The sequence below is a fragment of the Sturnira hondurensis genome, unplaced genomic scaffold (genome assembly GCF_014824575.4).
Source record: "Sturnira hondurensis isolate 20B ecotype Veracruz unplaced genomic scaffold, ASM1482457v3 Scaffold0022215, whole genome shotgun sequence".
NCBI classification, from domain to species: Eukaryota; Metazoa; Chordata; class Mammalia; order Chiroptera; family Phyllostomidae; genus Sturnira; species Sturnira hondurensis.
The window spans coordinates 13061864-13080581 of NW_028094846.1; the positions used below are offsets into that span (position 1 = coordinate 13061864).

Here is an 18718-nt window from a genome sequence, read left to right on the forward strand (position 1 = left end):
AGTCTTAGTTAGGGAAAATTCATGTAAGATTTTTTAAAAGGGAGACACTTTACTTAAATGGAAGGGACGCTTTTATTACTTTCATACACATAAAATACTGTAGTCTTGGTAAAATGAAAAGGGAGAAACCACTTGAGAGTAGTTGTTTTAATAGGCTGCTGCTGGGGTCACTTAAAACAAACTGAGCCTTTTCCCCTGCCAGTGGAGCTCTGCTGGGCCTGTAGGTCTGTGGCCAGCTGCAGGTGTGGGTCTTTCGTCTGCAGGGTGGGGTTTGTAAAAGTTGTCAAAAATAAGGCCTACTTCAAGAGATACCAAGGGAAATTTAGAAGTCGACGAGAGGGTAAAACTGATTACTATGCCCGGAAACGCTTGGTGATTCGGGATAGAAATAAGAACACACTCAAGTACAGGATGATAGTTTGTGTAGCCAACAGAGATGTCATTTGTCAGATTGCTTATGCCTGTGTAGAAGGAGATGCGATAGTTCCTGCAGCTTTTGCCCGTGAACTCCCGAAGTACGGTGTGAAGGGCGGCCGACAGATTATGCTGCAGCATCTCGTACTGGCCTGCTGCTGGCCCACAGCTTCTCAGCAGGGTTGGCATGGGCAAGATGTATGAAGGTCCAGTGGAGGTGACTGGAGGTGAATACAATATGGAAAGCACTGATGATCAACCTGGTGCCTTCGCTTGCTATTTGGATGCAGGGCTTGCCAGAACCACTACTGGAAATAAAGTGTTTGGGGCCCTGAAGGGAGCTGTGGGTGGACACTTGCCTGTTCCTCACAGGACCAAACAGTTCCCTGGTTAGGATTCAGAAAGCAGGGAATTCAGTGCAGAAGTACTTCGGAAGCACATCATGGGTAAGCATGTGGCAGATTGTGTGGGCTGCCTAATGGGAGAAAATGAAGATGCTTATAAGAAACAGTTCTCTCAATACATAAGAACAATGTAACTCCGGACATGATGGAGGAAATGTATAAGAAGGCTCATGCTGCTATACCAGAGAATCCAGCCTGTGAGATGAAGCCTAAGAAAGAAGTTAACAAGAGGTGGAATCATCCCAAAATGTCTCTTACCCAGAAGAAAGATTGGGGAGCTCAGAAGAAAGCAGGCTTCCTCTTCAGAGTTCAGGAACGGGCTGCTAAGAGCTAACAAACCTAACCACAACTGTCTATGAAGATTCTTCAGATAAAGATAATAAACTTATTGAACAAGCAAAACGTAATAATAATTGAAAGCCACTGATTTTAAACTAGGCCAACACTCCCTCCCATACTTTTCCAAAGGCCCGTAATCCTTACATAATTGATTTGCCAGTCATACTCTACACTTTGTAGTATGATTTTGGTTAAAGGGACCAATATGACTGTTATTTTGGATTAAGATGATCTCTGTTCTAGATGCTTGCTAAAGCATCAAAGAGAGATGCTTTAGATGCTTGCTAGAGAGCAGCAAAGTAACCTTAGCAGTCCGGTTAAACCTCTGTTCTCAATCAGCCGTCTAATAGAATGCTAGATTTGCAGCCAATTTTAGTCCTTAACTATAACTAAAGATTTTTTTCAAAAAAATTTATAATTTGTCATGGTAAAGAAATATCTATACCGGACATGTGAGCTAAAGAAAATAATATTTCAAAATTTGTATTTTCACCTAAAGGAAAGGTTTGGTTTGTTGGTTTTGTCCCGTCTTAATGGATGTTTAACATTTTGGCTAATCACATATTGTGGGTAGCAGAGAGTTACCATATATATCTGGAAACCACGTATACCAGGCAGATGTTACCACTTTTTACAAAACAGATTGAAACCATCTCTAAGATGTTTTAATCTTCCTTCTTTTAGAGAACATTTGAGTGCTTTCTGTGCCTTGGAGCTGACTTATGCATACATCAGTGTTGGGTGTTGTAGAGTTCTGGGTAATTTCTGGATAACAGACTTTACATCACAGTGGTATTTCAGTAAGTGAAAAAGGCTGATAATGCTTTGTCAGTGGAAAGCTATTAGAGCCGCCTCCCGTGTCTCTCATTCCGTTCCTGAGTCTCCGCAGAACTTCCCAGCTGTTTGTGCCCAACCCTGCCACGTGGAGAAGCTCGTCTGAGGTTCTGTTAGGTCATGTGCACCGTTGCTTGCCCGAACCCACGAGAGCACTGGCGCCCAGCGGGTAGTGCAGGCTCCTTGCCCTGTGTTCTTGTGACTCAGTGATCAGTTGTGGGCTTACAGCACACCAGCTGAGGTTCTGTGTCTTTCCTATTTATGAGAGTTTAGGTAAGTGTCAGGTACTGTTAATGATTAATACCTCATGGGTATCAGTAATGCTTATCTGTAGTTGCTGGAGTATGGGCATTACATATTTCCTTCTTTGTACATTCCTGAATTTTTCATATTTTGTATAATTACTAGGCTTTTAAATGTATAACATTTTACAAAAAATGCATTTTAAGTAATAAGTGTATGATTTTTGTATTTAAAATAATAAATGTACAAAACCAGTTGTATTTCTATGCAGCAGCAATGAACAATCCAAAAAGGAAATAAAGAAAATAATTCTACCTACATTGTCATCGATGATAAGAATAAAATACTTAGGAATAAATTTAACCAAGAAGGTACAAGATATTTAGTCTGAAAACTATAAAACATTTCTGAAAGAAATTTAAGAAGGTCTAAATAAATGGGAAGAGTCTAGTGTTCATGAATTGGAAGACTTAATAAGAAAGTTGGAGGACTTACATTTCCCGATTTCAAAACTTCCTACAAAGCTACAGTATTCAAAACAGTGTGCTGCTGGCATAAATCTAGGAAAATAAATCAGTGGAATGGAATTGTAAGTGCAGAAGAATGCACTGCGGTCTGTTGGTTTTGACAAGGATACCAGAAACATTCACTAGGAAGAGAATGGCATCTTCAACAGATAGTGCTGGGACAACTCAACGATCACATGCAAAAGAGTGAAGTTGGCCCTGACCTTATGCTACCCACAGAAATCAACTCAGAATGGATAGATGACCTAAGTGTAAGAGCTAAAACTATAAAACTCTTAGAAGGAAGCAATAACTAGATCAGTGTTATAAGAGACCAGTTATAAATGTTACAACTTCATACATTGGAACTGGAAACAGTTGTATTATGGTAAGTATGCATGTGTACCGAAGAGTGTCTTCTTTTTCTCTATTTCAGCACAGATGTGTTTCAGAGGTTGGGCCCAAATTCAGCTCAGACCTCCTCAAAAATAGCATCATTTGAAGAAGCGTTTATCTACCTTCAAAAGTTAATGGCAGCTGTGAAGAATATTCTTGAAGGAATTCAGAGGTAAATATGAATTAATTTTAGAGTTTTATTTATTTTCTCTTTCTTGTAGGCTTATATCAGCCTTTTCAAAGTTGCTGGGCATCTTCCAGCAAGTTTTATGCACCAATGTAGTATTGTATACAGGTGGGCAAAAGTACGTTTGCAGTTGTGAGGACACAAAACACAGAATTTACTGTCCTATTATTATTTATTATTTTATTACTTCCCCATATGAACAACTGTAAACCTGCACGTGCCCTACCCTGTATGTGTAACAACATACATATAATATATAAAACAGCATCATCTTACAATGTGTTGAGACATGTGCACATGTGATTATTTAAATATTTATGAAGCATAAAGAAAACATAGTGCCAGAAAGCTATAGCGTGGACCAAGCACTGTTGGTGCATGAAGTCACGTGTTTTCTCTTGTAGCAGTGAAGGAAAATACTAAACTTAATCTTGCAATTTTTTTGGATATACCAAAATTGCTTGACCTGAATTAGCTTGCTGACAGGATATCATTCTTTATTTTTTAAAAAAACTGATTTAGATACGTCCAAGTTTGAAGCACTTAGATTTTCAAAACAACAGTAGTTTTGGGTTTTTTTTCCCTCTTTAAGGGTTTTTGGAATGTCTGTCTCATTCTTAGTGTGCAAAGCGTTTGTACCTCCTTTTAGATCACAGCTGACTGATGCGTACAATAAAAAATTACCTAAGATTTATGCACCCTTAAATTACTAACGAATTGACTATGTGACAAATCCCAGGGCAAGTTAAATATCATCTCTAAGTGCAAAGTCCCTTTTTAAAAATTTAAAGCAATATTAAATAAGAGTAGCTCTATGAGGGAGAAGTATTCAATTCTGACTTCAGTTGTGTAAAAAGTGTTGCACTTTTTAGGTCGCAGGAAAGCTATGCTTAATACTACCTTTTCTGTAGATAGTAGGGGTATCAACTGTATTCAGTCACTCAACAGATTTTTGAGCACCAGCTACACTTGGCATCATAGCAGGCTCTGGGGAAACAAAAGATAAATAAAATGCAACCTCTGACTCCTACGAGCTTGTAGAAATAGTACAAACAGTCGTGTGAAAACAGATCATTGCAATAGAGTCATTAATATTTTAAAAGGGACCTCTCCAGTGGAGGAAGGAAGGAGGGGTTTGGCTAAAGATGAGGCTGGATCAAGGTTGGAGGGGACTGTATTGTAGGTGACTCAAAGAGGTTTCCACTTTGCCCTATAAGCTGGGATTTCATGCATTCATGGCCATTAATTATATCCCTTGACAGAAGTGGTCCAAAAAGCTTTGGAAATACCGAATACTACACTACCGTCTTAGAGAATCACTAGATGTCTGTTAACATAGTAGTGGGTTTTATAAACCTTTGCTCTACAAACCTTTTCGATTTGAGGAGCTTTAAACATATTGATGCCTGTGTCCCCTACCCCAGAGATTCTGATACAATCAGTCCGAGGGTGTGCCTAATTATCAATTTTAAAAGATTCTCCAGGCAATTCTGATGTGTAGGCCAGGTTGAGAACCACTAACCAATATGCTTAACCACAGAACCAGCACCATTATCACCACCTGGAACTTGTTAAAAATATCTACTCATCAGAAACTCTGGGGCTGGGCCCCAACAGTCGGTGTCCTCCGGGTAGTTCTGTGCAGTCAGAGACCCAGCTCCACTGGCCTAACCAACAGTCGGTGTCCTCCGGGTAGTTCTGTGCAGTCAGAGACCCAGCTCCACTGGCCTAAGCGGTGCTCAGCCCAGGCGGCCGATCATAATCACCCGGGAGCTTTGAAAAAATAACAAAGTCAGGGCCCTACCCCAAGCCTATTAAACTTGACTCCCTCGGGGGGAGACCTGAGCATGAGCACTGTTACCAGTTCCCGGGGTGATTCTCAGGTGGAGCCAGGGCGGAGAAGGGTTACACAGATGCATGTATGGCCTCCGTGGCTGCATCTGAAGAAATTAGTACTTGGATTTTAAGGCTGATGCAATTTTCTTTTTCTCTCCTTTAAGGAACATACCTCCAGGAATAAGAAAATATTAGTGGCTCTGCTGATTTTTAGCGTGTGACCTGGGGTAGACTGTCTTGAGCCCAGTGTTTATCTATAAAAGATATAACAATGCCTTTCCAGAGCTTTTCAGGAAGTTACTGTCCTTCAAAAGCCAGGTGTGGGTATAATCAAACCATTGATTCTCCACATAAGTGTTGGGGAGCTTGTTAAAAATGCAGAATTCTAGATCTTACCCCAGATTTATTGAAATCACAGTTATTTGTAGATATTTTGTAAAAGGGGGAAGTTGTATTTTCTAGAGCTTTATAGGGACTTGTGTGCAGGTGGCAGGGAACCACGCTTCGAGAAAAGAATCCAGTCTCTTACAGTCAGTATATTAGCACCCCTTGAACTACTACCAGTAGAGGGCATTATTAATAAAAAGTTGTCTCATTTCAGCATTCACTGATCAGTGGGAAACCAAAATTGCAGTTCCCCACCCTTTTTAGACAATAGGCATTTAAGTCAAAATTAATAGAGGTGAATAATTATTTTGTTAGGTGTATATGTGGTCTTAAGTTTTTAAAGAGTCGTGTTAAATCAAAATGAGTTCCTTTGAAATTTATTTTTGGCTAACTATAGGTGGAATTTTAAGTTTTTAAACATTGAAAAATGCACTCAAGTTTGTAGTGCATTAAAATTCATTAGCATTTTTGATGCTTGTTAAAATGGAATAGCTTTGTTTGTTTTTTGGAGGTACATGCTTAGCAAATAAATGTCAAGTCCAGTTTTTATCAAAGCAAGTCATGTATGGTGTTGCATTGTTAATCAATAATAAGGTGACCTGTTAACCAGGTCCTTCAGTTAAAGGAGTGAGTGAAAGTGTGTCTGTTAAACAGACACACTTTCACTTGGGCATGTCATCTGCCCTCTCAAAGCCACAGTTTCTTCCCTTATTAAATGTGAATCCGCAAGCCTTCTTCTGAGGAGTAAAGGAGACGGTGCATTTTTAAACCGTAACAGCTCTACACGTGTTAGTCTTCGTTTTCTCCTTAATGCTGGCATGTTAAACTTGTATTTCAGCTGAAATATGTATTTCAGCTTTAGTGAGTTTCTAAGCATGATTGTGCTAAATTAGGATTGCACTTGCCCTTACAGTTACACATTTGTGAGCAGAATACCTAGTTGTGCAAAAGTTATAGGGGGTAGGGATATTGCTGATTGCCACACTTTCTGCACACTTTCATCTTGGCTGGGAGAGGGAATTAACTTCCTTGCTATTGTTTAGCAGTTGCTTCTCTCTTTCTCATCTTTCCATTTACAGGTATAATTTGTGCACTTTTGTCAGTGATTTCTTTATATAAACACTGTAGAACCAGGGTTAATATTCTTTGCACGTAGACAAAAGTGTGTTAAGGTTTTTTTTTAGGTCCGTATTACCTAGACTCATTTTGCGCTTTAGTGAACTTTGGTCTAGATCTGGTTACCCCCAGTATCACAGAAGCCTTTCTCTTAATGTATAAAGATTACAGAGTTCTTTCTTTAACACGAAAGTGAGTCTATTAGTGAAGCAATGAGACGGAGCAGGCGACTTCACAGGCAGAGCAGCCAGAGATTATGAAGTTTTAAATGAAGGGTCATATGGCAAATTCTAAAAGTGAGCATAGCATTTCTGATACATGTACACATATCAGAAAACATTGTTAAATGTCTGGATGCTTTGTGCTTGAATGGGCCTCCCCACAGAGTTAACTGAACAGGTTAACTATGTGATCCAACTATGAGGCGCACTATGAATGTATGCGGCTTTACCGTGAAAGCTTGTCTTCAAACCAACAATGAGAGTGTTTTACGTATGTTTTCGTGTCAGTGAAGTAGATGGTGAGCTGCCTGGTGTAGAAGAGGAGGCGTAGGTTGGGTATGATTGCATTGTGCATGGGCCTTGGTGCCCGACCGTAGAATGTGGTTTTGGAAAATGAGACTTCTGCTTGTAGTTAGGAAAGAAAGGTGATTAGTTTTTATCCTCTTCAAAGGCTTTCATTATCTTCCAAACTACAGTAAACTCCCCTAATGCTGTGGCTTCGGTTTGAAATACTTTATGGAACTGTTTTTCTGAACACAATTATAGTGCACGAAGTTTGGAATTTTATGTGTTTGTTATTTACATACATTTTGCTTATTAAGCCTCTAAAAACTGAATTTTCCTGCTACTCTCTTACTGTCTTAACGCAAGAACAAAACACAAGTTGGCATAACCACACATGACTTCCGGTGAGAGGAACCCTGCAATCGCAGCAGCTTTGCAGACCCACTAATGATTTAGCTGCTTCGTAGAGTGTGATGTTTGCATGGGGGAGAGTATTTTATTAACTTAATTCTGCCAATTCCCTGCTATTATGTCTTATGTTAACAAATGCTAAAACCACTAAGCACTACATTTTCCAGATTGCTTGGAAATAGTTGTAAACAATGAAGAGAAATGGATGTGATCTTATGAAATTTTTCATGTGTGGGAATAGAAGCATTTTTTTTGTGTTTCATTCAATTAAGCTGTAATTGTTATTTTTCTCTTACATGCTATAGTTAAGCTTAGGTCCCAACATACAAGGATCCATCTGTCCTCAAGCAAAACAAAACATAGAAAATCCAGCCTATTTTCAATACCATTAATTAGGAATTCATATTTTCCCTAAATGTATAAATTTTCATAAAAGTTGCAGATGTGTAAGTTATAACCTGGACCAACATATTTTTCATACCCATGCATTTTCAACATTTTATTGACAATAATTTAAAATAGAATTAATTTCATGTTCAGAAATTTAATTGATCATTCTTTTTTAAAGATTTTTTTTTTAGCCCTGGCCGGTGTAGCTCAGTGGATTGGGCGCGGGCCTGCGAACCAAACAACCGCAGTTCGATTCCCAGTCAGGGCACATGCCTGGGTTGCAGGCCAGTTCCCAGCAGGGGACTCACGAGAGGCGACCATACATTGATATTTCTCTCCTCCTCTCCTTCCCTTCCCCTCTAAAATAAATAAAATCTTTAAAAAATTTTTTTTAAAGATTGTTTTAAAAGATTTTATTTATTTATTTTTAGAGAGAGGGGAAGAGTGGAGAAAAAGAGGGGGGTGAGACACAATCTGTTGCCTCTTGCACACCCCCAACTGGGGACCTGGACTGCAACCCACGCGTGTGCCCTGACTGGGAATCCAACTAGTGACCTTTAGGTTTGCAGGACGGTGCCCAATCCACTGAGTCACATCAGTCAGGGCAGGTAATTCCTTAACTTAGGTATTTCTGTGACGGAGTGGCCCACGTGGGAAGGGTCTGCTGTCCCTACACCTTTTCCTATGGATTCCTACTCTCCACCTCCAGTTTGTGTCTTACCTGGGCTCTGGGGTGATTGGTTCCTGCTGCCGCCCACAGAAGTGTTGATCTGTCTTCACTCTACGTGCTGAGATGTGGAAAACGTTCCCTCTTAGTTCAGCTAAGATGTCGTAGGACTTTATAGAAGGAGCCTTCACAGAAAAGCCAATGAATGTACGACTCAGTAGATTCGGGGGGAGGGGACACAGAACCTACTGTTGACAGGAGGAGGAATGTCTCTGTTACGTTCTAAAAAGATCATGTGAGATGCAGGATCTTGTTGTGTAGCCATCTTGGAAGATACCATCTGACATAGTTACCCTGTGGCCACAACGGTTTACACTTCTTCTGCTAACAGAACATACTCATACCCTCTTCCCAGGACTCTCAGTCTTATCCATTATGACATCAGCTTAAAGTCTAGGAGCTCATCATTTAAATCAGATCCGGGTGTGGGTGAGGCAGAGCTCCTTGAGCACCAATCCTCTGTCTTAACTCCTGTGAACTAGAGGCGAATTAGTCCCCTGCCCCACCTCCCAGCATATAATGTCCAGACAGGCGTAAGATAGCTCCTCTGCACCTTCACAGTCAGAATGGGGGAAATGAGCACAGGGGAGCTCTAGCCAAGCTAAGATCCGGCCGTACACGTGTTGCCACTTCCTAGAGCCCTGAGCAGGGCTCAGTCCTGCTGCCTGGGGATTACCTACAGCTGCTCTGGACTGTGCTCTCTGGGTTCTTAATTTTGGCTTCCGAACTTTTACAAAAAGTAAGCTGCATCCAGGGAGCTTCCTCGACCTGTTCCTACGCATAAAAGGTAGGGAGTCCAAAGACCTGTTTCCATTGTAGAGTACCTTTCTCCTGTTCATCAGTTCAGGTGGTGGTACTTTTATCAGAACATTCCTCTAAACAAATGTCTTCTATGAATTTTATTGGGTTCACCCACTAGACAAAAGTCACAATGACAAAACTCTGAAATAAGCCCTCTCTACCACGGGCTCCCTGTGGGGCTGCTGTGGGCAGTGCCCTTACCATTTTTGCAAGTCTGATAGATTTGTGAGGCATGCTCTTAAGCCCCTTAAAGGGTCTTTTGAGTTTCTGGAAAAGTCTCCAAGGCACCTCTTAGAATTTTCTGAGCTCCCAGCAAAAGGCTTTACAGTAATGCTGTTGTTGTCCTTACCTTTAAACCACGTTTAAACCACGTTTTCTTGCCTCACCTGTTAAAGGCAGATACTGAATAGTACTTAGACTTCTGACCTAAGGTAAATGAAGTGTTACTTCAGAGACTGTGGGTGTACTTAATGCTTCTGCAACAAGGTTTCTAGACATACCACTAGGTGTATACCATCTCCCTGTGTGCTCGCCTCCTGCGATCTCCTCTACTTTAAACTCTAGTGAACTTTACTTTCAGTCTCACCTCTCTTCTTGGTTCAGCTCCTACTTTCTCACACTAAACTCATCATTTAAACTGGTATCACCTGATTCCTTTATGTTTTCTTCTATTTTTTAAGGCACAGGATTCTCTGTGTCCGTTAGATTAAATGCTTATTAATTTTTGTCTGACCAGTTCTATGATTGATATGAAAATTTCCAACTGTAATTATGAATTTTTCAATTTCTTTGTAAAACATTCAACATTTGCTTTACACAGGGTGTGGCACAAATACTGTCCCTCTTTTTATTACAAAATCTTTTATTATAAAATCATAAGCACGTTATTCTGTGAGATAATAGTATCACACTCAGGCATACCATATGATATTTTAGGTGAGGGGTTCAAATGAAAACGATAAATTATTACATCCATATCATTGCCCCACCAACCACACTCAAGCAGGCTTACCCCTGTGTATTCTGAGGTTATGGTATATCTTCCTGCTGAATGGGTCCTCTCTACTGCCTACAGTGCTTTTTGCCTTCAAGTTTATTTTGTTAATAAATAAGTTTAATAAACTACTAGATGAGCTCTTCTTTTGGCCTTTTTTGTTAGTGTTTTTTCTTTATCCTCCACCTTTATGGGTCATTATTTGTCTCTTCACATGACATAAAACTGGATTTGGTTTTTGATTGATAATAAGTAAAATCTATAATTGAGATAATGATGGAGAATGTGCCCAAGGTCATGCACTTTGTACTTTGCAGAGTGACTTATTGAAACTGGTCTGATTCTAGAGAACTCGGTTTTTAATACACTAAACTTTCTGACAATAAATGTTTCACGAGAGTGTTGGGGCGGATGTCAGGCATCAGGAGGCTCGGGTGGGACTTGGAGCTAAGGACTGGAAATAGCCTAAGGACATGTAGGCTACCCTAAACACAAGGCTAGGGAAGAGGTTATTTCAGATGAGGAAACCAAGGGTCAAATCACTATAACTGTGTTTTAGATAATATATGAAAGGACAAAACTATTCATTATAAGTAAACATCAGAGTTACCAAAAAAGTGACTCTGATAGCAGCACATGAAGTTATTCTTGACTCTTTCGCCGTAGTGATTCTAAAACGTCTTCTGGTTCCTCAGAGTGGCCTTTATGCCGATCGAGGCTTGTCCTCTCATAAGTGAGATGGTATAACGTTTTTCCTTTGTATCAGGCTTATTTTACTTACTATACTGTTTTCAAGGTTCATCCATGTTATGGCGCGTGTTGGAATCCTTCCTTTAAAGCCGTATAGTAATCTTTTGTTTTATGTACATGTCACATTTTGTTCATTATTCTGTGGTGGACACTTAGGCTAATTCCCCTTTGGCCATTGTGAGTAACGCTGCTGTGAACACGGGTGTGCAAATATCTCTCTGAATCCCCACTTTCAGCTTCTGGGTGTGTGCCCAGACAGGAGCCATCCTAATGGGTGTGAAGTAGTATCTCATGATTTGGTTTGCTCTCTCTTTATAATAAGTCTAATGTATTTTATTTATTTTTTAAAGTCTAATATATTTTAAAAGGTGTACTTTTGTTGTTGATCAAATACAGGCAAATATAAGGGTTTTTTACTCTTCAGTTGTTTTCCCCCTGGGTTCTTCTAAATAGAACACTTCTTTAATGTTTTTGACAGAAGATCAACAATTTCTGTATCTAGTGAGGTATGCTTGTAGTGAGGCAGTAACAGAATTGTGTCCCAGCCCTGACCAGATGTACAGTATTGAGGTCTTACAGCAGTAAATGGTAGGAACACCAGGTAATTCAATTTTTGTTTCTTTTACCCTGAGCTCCTTTTTCTGCTGGGCTTCTTCCTTGTGATCCCGTTTGCCATCTTACAAGGCAAGATAGTAGGTTCCCCGTAGTGGGCAGGATTAATCAGGGAATAGCATGAAGTGTTAGGTGAATCTGTGACAGGGGTGCAGATTTAGCTGGCAGGGTCTGGTCTTCCAGCCTGAATATGGGACTCATCGAGACCTGACCGATCCCCACAGGGGCCTCCACACTAAGTTGGCGACAGAAGGGCCTGTTTGCCGTGCTCCTTCCGGCCCCTCAGCACGTTGTCAGTGCTCAGCATGGACCTGGTCTCCAGCAGCACCATCTCAGGGTGAAAGGTTATCATTCAGTAGGAATTGTAATGCTACAAAGCAAAGCAAATAATGCAGTTATTTAGCAACTTAACAATTCAATGAATTGCACATCAGTCTCATATTCTGAGAAATGTTTTGTCTTCTGACCATGAGGCCCATGGCTTCCTAAAAGTTGGGCCATCAGTATTTCAGGACGGCAACTGGATTAGTTTGCTTGGACTGCTATAATGAAATACCATAGGATGGGTTGCTTAAACAACAGAAAATGTATTTTCTTACATCTTGGGGACTGATGTCCAAGATCGTGGTGTGCTGGCTGGGTCTCCTCTGGCTGGCGATGGCGGCCCTCTTGCTGCCTCTTCACGTGGTGTTTGTGTGCATCCCCGGTGTCTCTGTGTGTCCACAGTTCTCCTCTTAATGATTTGGGGATCACCCAAATGGCCTCATTTAACTCAATCACGTCTTTATAGACATCTCCAAATACAGTCACATTCTCAGGCTCTTGGGTTAGGGCTTTGACATAATGAATTTTAGAGGAACACGGTTCAGCCAGTAACAACAGCCAAGGCCCAATAACAAAGCTAAGTGGTAGATTTGAGGAAATTCGAGAGTGTTGTGATAGAACTCTTGGGACAGTTATGGCTGGCATTTTTCCGAACTTCTGAGTAATGGTATTCGATCCCAAGGTTTTCTGACCCTGCTGTGCCAGCCCACTCCAGACCTCTTGCCAAAAATGTCTTTTTCATTATGAATGAAGATCTGCCCATATAGTACTCAACTAGTGTATCACAGAAGATGCGACAGGGGCTCGAATTGGCAGTTAGAAAACACCTTATCTTAAAATATATATTTAAATAAAATATAAAAGTTTTTATGCCATAAACAAAACAAAGCAAAAACACTTTGTCTTCAGAGACTTGTTAGCTAAGATAAGAATATGCTGCTTTGTGGACATTGTTAAGATTTTCTGAAGATTGTTTTTACATGAACACTAAACATAATTAGAGAGTTGGATTTTTGGTACCAATACAATCTGCTTTTTCATCAGATCTCAAATATTTCAAGTTCTCTTCCCATGACTTTCCTGGGAATAAATTGTTGCATTAACCTCAGTTCCCATAGATTAACTCAAAGTCACATGAACATAGAACTGAGACTAGAATGGAAACTGAAAAGTCGGCAGTTGTACTGCTTGTCACTACCAGAACCAGTAGGCAGAGACAAGGACTGAGTCTTTAGGGGCACTTTATTCAAAACGTCTTAAAAATCTCATCTCAAGCTGGACTTTTTATAAGGAGAAGAAAGGGTAGGTAAGAGGTTTAGAAAAAAAGTTCATTGGGTAAGAGTCGTAGCTTGTGGTGGTTTTCCTAGCACTTCTTTACCTGCATTCTTCGTCTGTGTCAGTGTGTCCCTCCCTAGAGCACGTGGCTCAGATACACAACACTCAGTTGTATTTTTTTAAATATTGTATTTATTTATTTTTAGAGGGGAAGGGAAGGAGAGAAGGAGAGAAATATCAATGTATGGTTGCCTCTCGTGAGTCCCCTGCTGGGAACTGGCCTGCAACCCAGGCATGTGCCCTGACTGGGAATCGAACCGCGATCGTGTGGTTCGCAGGCCCGCGCTCAATCCACTGACAACACTCAGTTGTAATTTTTCTGGAGCTTTGATCTCTTCTTTTGTTTGGGCCATTTTTTTTTTTGTCTTGACTTGCCTCTTACATAGTGAGAGGCGGAGCCTTAGGTATTCACCCAGGTGGGGCAACCCACATCTCTGGGCTGTAACCCAGTCCCTGGGGGTGGGGGGGTCAGAGAGGGAACAATGGCACTTGCTCGCTCTCTGCCAGGTTTCCGTCACTTCTGCCACTTCCCCCCAAGCAAACCTGGGCCCTTCTGGCGCTGGTTCCCAGGTGGGTGGGCTTACGCATGTTCTAGGACCCCATGGGTCTCTCCAACAAACTCTCCTGTGAGGCTGGGAGTCTCTCCCTGCGCCTCAACCCCCACAGGTGTTTTCAATAGGTGTTTTGAGGCTTTATTTCTCCACACTGGGACCCTGAGTTGTGCGATCTGTTTCGCTCCCCAGTTTTGCCTGGTTTATCCGTGTGTGAGTATGGGACCACCCAGTCTGCCAGCCACCTTGTGTGCCATGCCCCTCCATGACCTGCCTCCTCGCTGGGTCTGCCCGCTGTTGCTCAGCATACCCAGATCTGCCAGCCACCACTTTGCCCTGACCCCTTTCTGCCTGGCAGCCTGACTCCGCCCCTCCTACCAGTCTGGTTCCATGTGTCTACTTTAACTCCTTGGTTGTCGGACTTCCATAGAGTTCAATTTTCTGTCAGTGCTGGTTGTTTTTGTTTCTAAATTGTTACTGTCTTTATTTTGGTTGTGCGAGGATGCACAGTGTGTCTACCTACGCCTCCATCTTAGCAGCAAGTGCCTATTTGTCTCTTTTTTAATGTTGGAGTAGCATAACTTTTTTCTTAAAGAGATACATTGATATCTACCTAGTATTAGATGAGTGGGGATAAAATTTGTTTAATTCAGTTTAACATGTTGCTTACTTAATGCTAATGGCTCACACACAAATAGAAAACTCAGAGTGCTTTGTGGTGAAGAATCAGAATTTGTAGTTGGGTGTTGGTTCTGCTGCCCTGCTTTGTGCCTTTGAGAAAGATGAAATAACTACAAAGATTTAGTGTTCAAACATGCACAAAGTAGTTTGCCAGATTTTGCTTACACGTAAAATTCTTTTTATTGTAAAAGGACTTTATTTTATTTGATCTCATGAAATCATTTAGAAGCAGGAAGATGGCGGTGGTAATCTTGGGCAAAGTTTTAACAGCTCTGACCTTTTGTTTCAATGTCTGAAAATGGCTTTTCATCGCAGCCAGTGTTTATTGACAAGTGTGCCAAACACTTTAGATACTTTAATTTATTTAGTTCATATATAAAACTTAACATAGGAAGCATTACTTTCTCACTCCGCAGGTGAGCTGTGGTGCAGGAAAGTAGGTAACGCCATCAAGTTTGCGTAACTAAAATCGGGGTGTTCAAAGGAGTGTCAGACTTCAGTAAGTGTTCAGTAAGACATTGTGTTTTCTTGCTGATGCTGTTGTAAAACAAACCAGAGTACATTCAGATCACACTTGGTTTCTAAATCGTCTGTGAGCTTCAGATTAAATCCTGCTTCAGATAGCTATTTCCCTTTTGTGATTCCAAAATTCTAAAGTGAAATTTCAAAGAATTTCAAAGGCCTGGCTCGTGTGACTCAGTGGAGTGAGTGCTGGCATGAGAACCAAAGTGTCACTGGTTCGATTCCCAGTTAGGGCATATGCTTGGGTTGCAGGCCAGGTCCCCAGTAGGGGGCACATTTAGATAATTTTTAATTATCTAAAAATAAATAACTAAATAAAATCTTTTAAAAAATATATAAAAAATTGAAGATAGGCAACCATGTGTTATAATTTTCTTTTATATTCTATAGCTCTTAGAATAATATTGTACATTTGAAAAAATAGTATGCATTTGATAAATATTTATTGTTAGGAAATTTTCTTGAAAGAACAAATGTGGATATATTTGTAAATAAAAATACCATTTACTGTAAAGTATTTCATTTCCTCTAAAACGTCAAGTCTTTCATTGTTGCTCGTTTTAAAAGTTTCCATCAAAGGGTGGTTTTAGGACTTTCATTCAGAGAGACTTTTGTTTTCATACCGCTGTAAGAAGAATCCATGAGAAAGCTATAGAGAAGGCTGACCTCTCAAGAATTTCTGTGTGGGGAATTACTCAGGCACGAAAGTTCATAAGTCGTTTCTCTCCATTTTATTTTTTCTGTGTATGTCCAACAAGCTGTACTTTTAGTTAGTAAAAGTTGGCAACTTTTTTTATACAGGCTGAATTCCATTCTCATAAACTCTGCATTCATAGGATGTACTGAAGTCTAAATTCAACCTTAAGTTGAATGCATTTTAATAAAGGTTGTGTAGTCTCTTTGTGGCTCAGTTTACCTAAAAACATTCTTTAAGGATAAATTTTGTAACCAAATTTATGATGTATATTCTAGTTCTAAGAAGTAACATATAGTTTTATTCAGATTATAACAGTAATATATCTGACATACCAACAGACTTTTCTTCATTAGAAGATAATTCTGTGCTATTTTATCAACTACTCAAGTGTTTACGTTTGGAGAAATAACTTGCAAACTAGTTTGTTTCAAAGTGGCAATTAAAAAAGTGCAAAGAAGAAAGTTAAATGGATGAAAACAAGATAATTTTCTTCATTATCTTCCTTGCTGGGTCAGGATTTTTTTTCTTTCTAGGCTTTTTAGAACTATGATGCTTTGGTCTACTCTGAATCTTTGCCTTTTTGCTCACTGTTGTTTCTAAGGTCCTGGAACAGTGCCTGGCTCACAGTAGGCCTCAAATAGTTGCTGAGTGAGAGAATATTGGGGGTCTTGCTCTGATCTGGGCATTTTCAGCGTGTATCTTGCATTTTTACCTAAAACAGACACTGTGAGAAGTAGCCTCATCTAGTAGACTCTGTATTTAGTATGCTCTCTTCCTTACAGTTACAACTATGCTTTGGTGAGAGTAAGAACGAAAGATCTTAAAGACTGAGAAAACAGCAAGTAGATCAGTGAATGCCTGGGGCTGGGGTTGGACGTGAGAACAGAGAATGACTGCAAACGAGTGGAGGGACCTGCCTGTGGGTGAAGGGAACGGTCTAAAATTGGATCGTGGGATTGCTGTGCAGCGCAGTTTAGAGTGGATTTTGTGGTATGGAAGCTGCACCTCGGGAAAACTGGAAAATAAAGCCAGGCTGGGAGTTTAACATTTTAGGATGATGCGATTCTTTTGTTTCTTTCTTTGCTCGTGACTTGTTGCTATAGATAAATGACTGATTTTTCTAAAACCAGTTTTTCTGTAAAGCATTTCCGGACAAAGAAACGTTAATTTTATTGGTTAGTAAAGTACTTTCTTTTGCGCTAATCAGCTTGGAATTTATAAGGCTCTTAATATAAACCATCTTGTTTCATCTAATTTTTTTACCCTCTTTTTGGATATTCCCAAAGCTACAAAAATGAATAGGTGTCAGTGGGTCCACTTTAAGAAAACCCTATTTTCCCCTTCATCTTACCGAAAGATTGGTTTAACTTACCTAGATAGCTCTGTTCTCACCGTTGTAAGGAAATTATTTATGGACCCTTCCTCCCTATATTATCCTATTATCCTCTGTCTTTTTACTTTTATTTTTGGAGGGGGGAGGGTTAGGAGACGTATTTTAAGATTGCGGAGAAAATCTTTTTCCACGAAGCAGTGTTCTTACTTAGATTTCTGTGTATTCTTAAAGATACTCTTGTGTGTCTCCTCTGAGGGAGGACAGCCCCTTTGAAACTGTGACTGTGTCCTGAAACATTATTTATAAAAGGTCTCCTGCAGTGGAATAAAGGCCAGATAGATTAAAGATCTAACAAGATTATTTTGAGGTCATTGAACTCTAACAATAACGACAACCCTGCCGATACCGAGCATTGGCAAGGATGAGAGCACCTAGGGACTTTGTTTGTTTGCGGTTTTTTAAAATTTTTATTAGAGTTTATTTAAGCCAAACCAACAACATATGCTGGGAGCCAGATCTCAAATGCTCCTAGGGACATTGTTATAATTAAAAAGCTCTTGGAAGTTAAGAATTAATTGGGGGTAGTTTGATTTCTCTTTATGCACTTACTTTGTGGCTTGAAACTATTAGGTGATGCTAATAGTTATTACTGTTACAGTTGATACATAATGCTTACTGAATACCGGACACTAGTATAAAGACTTTTCATATAGTAGCTTATATAGTAGTGTATCATATTGTAACACTTTGATTCCCAGTGTTTTTAATTCTCACAATAACCCTGTGAAACCATCCTCATTTAACAGATAATGAAAATATGTCACACAGAACAAGGTCACACAGCTCAACAAACCCAGTCAGACACTGCTAATAACCACTGTACCATATCGAAAGGATTCTTTCCTTTTCTTTTTTCAAAATAAAAAAAATCTTCATCTTGAAAGAATTAAAAAATACTTAGTATAAGAAAATGAGAATTATTCCATTACTGCTAGAAGGAGAAAGATGTCCTTCCATCATCGTTATTATTTTTATTTTTTCCTTTTTATTTTGTGTTTTTATTTAGTTATATGTTTATGTTTTATGTTATTTTTATGAGTCGGTGTTAGTAACAGCCTGACTAGTAATGCTTTTTCATACAATGCTAGGCTGATAGTTCAGACAGTGTTATTTGAATTCAGTCACAAAGGCTTTTATTAGAATGTGTGTCTGATAGTTTAATCAGTTGTCTGGACCGTTGGTTGCACACTTCCAGGGGACGTCTTGAAGCTTTATTTGCAGCTTAAGAGATATGGAATGTAAACGAACTTCATACTCCTATGTACTTTTCGAGAAATCAATATCATAACTCAAAATGTGAACTATAATTTCACAGAATTATTATGGTTCTTGATGAATTGATGATGTAAGTATCAATGTAAA

The 18718-nt window shown here is 39.8% G+C and overlaps 1 protein-coding gene and 1 pseudogene across 1 annotated transcript in view; both read left to right on the plus strand.

Moving 5' to 3' along the window:
* Window positions 1-18718, plus strand: part of SWT1 (SWT1 RNA endoribonuclease homolog) — a 79307-nt gene that overhangs the window by 45457 nt on the left and 15132 nt on the right. Inside the window, exon 16 of the mRNA XM_037034918.1 lies at window positions 3177-3308. Coding sequence (XP_036890813.1) covers window positions 3177-3308 — 132 coding nt within the window. The remainder of the gene's footprint in view (window positions 1-3176; window positions 3309-18718) is intronic.
* On the plus strand, window positions 190-1152 carry LOC118979047 (60S ribosomal protein L5-like; annotated as a pseudogene).